The sequence below is a fragment of the Pan troglodytes genome, chromosome 19 (assembly GCF_028858775.2).
Source record: "Pan troglodytes isolate AG18354 chromosome 19, NHGRI_mPanTro3-v2.0_pri, whole genome shotgun sequence".
In the NCBI taxonomy this organism is placed as follows: Eukaryota; Metazoa; Chordata; class Mammalia; order Primates; family Hominidae; genus Pan; species Pan troglodytes.
In genome coordinates, this window is record NC_072417.2 from 13695223 (window position 1) to 13698743 (window position 3521).

Genomic DNA, 3521 nt, shown 5'->3' on the forward strand with positions numbered 1-3521 from the left:
TTTCTGTGAGAATCCCACATGTGGGGAACCATGAAATAAACCTGGGTTCAACTCAATAATTGAGTGCAAATTAACTGGTGCACAAAATGAATGATATTTTACAAAAATCAATTTGGAAGACATAAACAAGTTATGATTTTCCTCTTCAAAAACATCTTGCACCTGTAATCCCAGCACTTTGGGAGGCCAAGATGGGCAGATCACAAGGTCAGGAGATCGAGACCATCCTGGCTAACACGTGAAACCCTGTCTCTACTAAAAATACAATGGCGTGAACCCGGGAGGCAGAGCTTGCAGTGAGCTGAGATCTCGCCACTACACTCCAGCCTGGGCAACAGAGTGAGACTCTGTCTCCAAAAAAAAAAAAAAAAAAAAAAAAAGAACATCTTGCAAACTACTTAGGTTTTAAGTGCAGACTGTGGGGTGTGGAGTTTGGTCAGACATGTTAGCAGGATGACTGAATATGGAAATATGGGAAAAAGAAATCGAGACCACAGATACAGACATGACAGTTTACTAAAGAATAGTTGAATCCACTGTGGACTTGGATTACTACAAAAAGAAATAAGCAAGACAAGGAAGAGAAGACTGCTATGGATTGAGTCTGTCCTCACCAAAACTCATGTTGAAATGTGATCCCCAGTGTGGGAGGTGTTGGGAGGTAAAGCCTAGTGGGAAGCGTTTGAGTCAAGGGGGTGGATCCCTCATGAGTGGTCTGGTGCTGTTCTCATGGTAGTAAGTGTGTTCTCATTCTCTCAAGACTGGATTAATCTTAAGGGAATGTTCCTACAAGAGTGGGTTGTGATAAAACCAGTATACTTCTCCGGTTTTCTCTCTTCCCCTGTGTCCACTTCCCTGTTGACCTTCTCTGACAGGTTATGATGCAGCAAGAAAGCCCTTGCCAGAAGCCAGGGCCACGCTCTTGAATGTCCCAGCCTACAGATCCGTGAGACAATTCAACCTCTTTTCTTATAAATTCCCCAGTCTCAAGTATTCTGTTATAGCAACACAAAATGAACCAAGACAAAGGCCAATGGAAACAGCACTGTGATTATGTATAGTTATGGGCTTTGAAAAGAGAGAAAAGCTGTCAAAAAGATAGGGAATATCTTTGAAGATCGAACACCTGTGGAGTAAGTTCACTGAGCTTGTTTTTCTAGGACCTAATGCCAGTTGTCTTTCTGTTTTAGAATCTGATGGCAGTGTAGACGCCTCTGACTTCCTGGGCTCTGGGCTCACCCCGAGACTGGTTGGAGGAACAACTTTAAATTGTTCACTGCATTCCTACTATGACACATCCTTTGCACTGGAGTATTTTTTGTTTGTTTTTTTCACAAAGACTCCAAGAGGCTATCCTTTTCTTACCATGTGTAATAAAATTATTGTGTGAGTCTGGCTTTCCTATTCAATTATAAGGTCCTTGAGAACAGATGCTATGTCTTGTGTAACAAATAAGTGGATGAATAACTGTATTTTCACATATTTATTGTTTCTCTACAAAGTAAAAAAAAATCTAAGACATGAAACATGAAATTAGGTTTTTGTTATGTGATTAAATTATAGATATTAAGGTGGTGGTGCTACATTTGGAAGGACAACCATCTTTACTTCACAGATCGCTAACTTCTTAGACATGAGTGTCCAGGAGGTCAATGAGAGTTCGTCCCATTGACCAACAGAGATTTTACCCAAAAGTGCTGGCTATATTTATGATTGTAAAAACCAGGTATAGCCATGGCTAATGAAAAGTGGTGGATAAGTTTGACAGCGGGTGAATTTGTAAAATAATTAAAAATGTTTAAGTGGTAGATAAGGAAGACTATAACACACACTAACTGCGCTAATAATTCTGGGTTCCTCTCCCCTTTCATGCTGAAGAAGCCATGAAGAAAGAAAATCAATCCTTTAACCTGGATTTTATTCTCCTGGGAGTTACTAGTCAGCAAGAACAGAATAATGTCTTCTTTGTGATTTTTTTGTGCATTTACCCCATCACACTGACTGGAAATCTGCTCATCATCTTGGCCATCCGTGCTGACATTTGCCTTCACAACCCCATGTATTTTCTCCTTGCCAACCTCTCCTTGGTTGACATCATCTTCTCATCCGTAACCATCCCTAAGGTGCTGGCCAACCATCTCTTGGGCAGCAAGTTCATCTCCTTTGGGGGATGCCTAATGCAGATGTATTTCATGATAGCCTTGGCCAAGGCAGACAGCTATACCTTGGCTGCAATGGCATATGATCGAGCTGTGGCCATCAGCTGCCAACCTCATTACACAACAATTATGAGTCCACGGTCTTGTATCCTGCTTATTGCTGGGTCTTGGGTGATTGGAAACACCAGTGCTCTCCCCTACACTCTGCTCACAGCTAGTTTGTCCTTCTGTGGCAACCAGGAAGTAGCCAATTTCTACTGTGACATTATGCCTTTGCTGAAGTTGTCCTGTTCTGACGTCCACTTTAATGTGAAGATGATGTACCTAGGGGTCGGCGTTTTCTCTTTGCCATTACTATGCATCATTGTCTCCTATGTTCAGGTCTTTTCCACAGTCTTCCAAGTTCCATCTACCAAGAGTCTATTCAAAGCCTTCTGCACCTGTGGCTCCCACCTCACAGTTGTTTTTTTATATTATGGTACAACGATGGGCATGTATTTCCGCCCTCTGACCAGTTACAGCCCCAAAGATGCAGTGATAACTGTGATGTATGTGGCAGTGACCCAGCATTAAATCCTTTCATCTATAGTCTGAAAAACTGGGATATGAAGGCAGCCCTACAGAAACTCTTCAGCAAGAGAATCTCCTCATAGCCGCTGTGAGATTACACGCTGGATACTGTAATGACCAAGTGGGATACACTTGGAAATCCAGCTCCAATGTCATTGCCCTTCAAGAAGCTCCTTTTGTTCTTTTGAGCCAGAAATTCCTCTACCAGAAATCTTGTAACGGATGTGATATTTTATTGAAATTATCACTTTGGACAAATTCCTGCTTTTTTTGAGAGAGTGGCAGTCCGGGAATATCAGGTTCATGTCCCAGCTAGCAGAAATTTACTAGCAGAGTAAAGCTGAAAAAGTCTGAGTCTCAGCTTGCACATCTACACGCTGGAAAAATAATATCTGCCGGACTTTCTGACACAGCTTGTGTATATCAAAATGGCTCATGCTTTGAAGGCTACAAATTACTATTCTAATGTAATCTTTACTGGACTTTTATGTCTAGCCACCCCTACTATACTTCTACTCTGGTGGCAAAAGCTGTGTTAACATATCACTTACTTTTTTAGTATTTTGATCATATAAAATATTGGTGGAAAGCAGGAAAATGTATAAACATATTAGTTTCTAAAATACAATCTGATAACGAATAAACATAATCAAACTACATAGTATTCACTCGTGTATTTTATAGAGCTGTTATGTCTGTTAAGGTCAGTTAAGATCCATGCAGGAAACAGAAATCACACTTGGTATATTTATACCAAGAAGATTTGATACAGAGAATTGGCTACATAGGTGT

General features: G+C 40.8%; 1 protein-coding gene across 1 annotated transcript; it reads left to right on the plus strand.

The window, feature by feature from the left end:
- The first annotated feature begins 1883 nt into the window (after positions 1 to 1883).
- On the plus strand, positions 1884 to 2872 carry LOC468148 (olfactory receptor 1A2). The gene has a single exon (XM_009431574.4). It carries the CDS (start codon positions 1884 to 1886, stop codon positions 2730 to 2732), a length of 849 nt encoding a protein of 282 aa, XP_009429849.4. The 3' UTR covers positions 2733 to 2872.
- Positions 2873 to 3521: the final 649 nt, after the last annotated feature.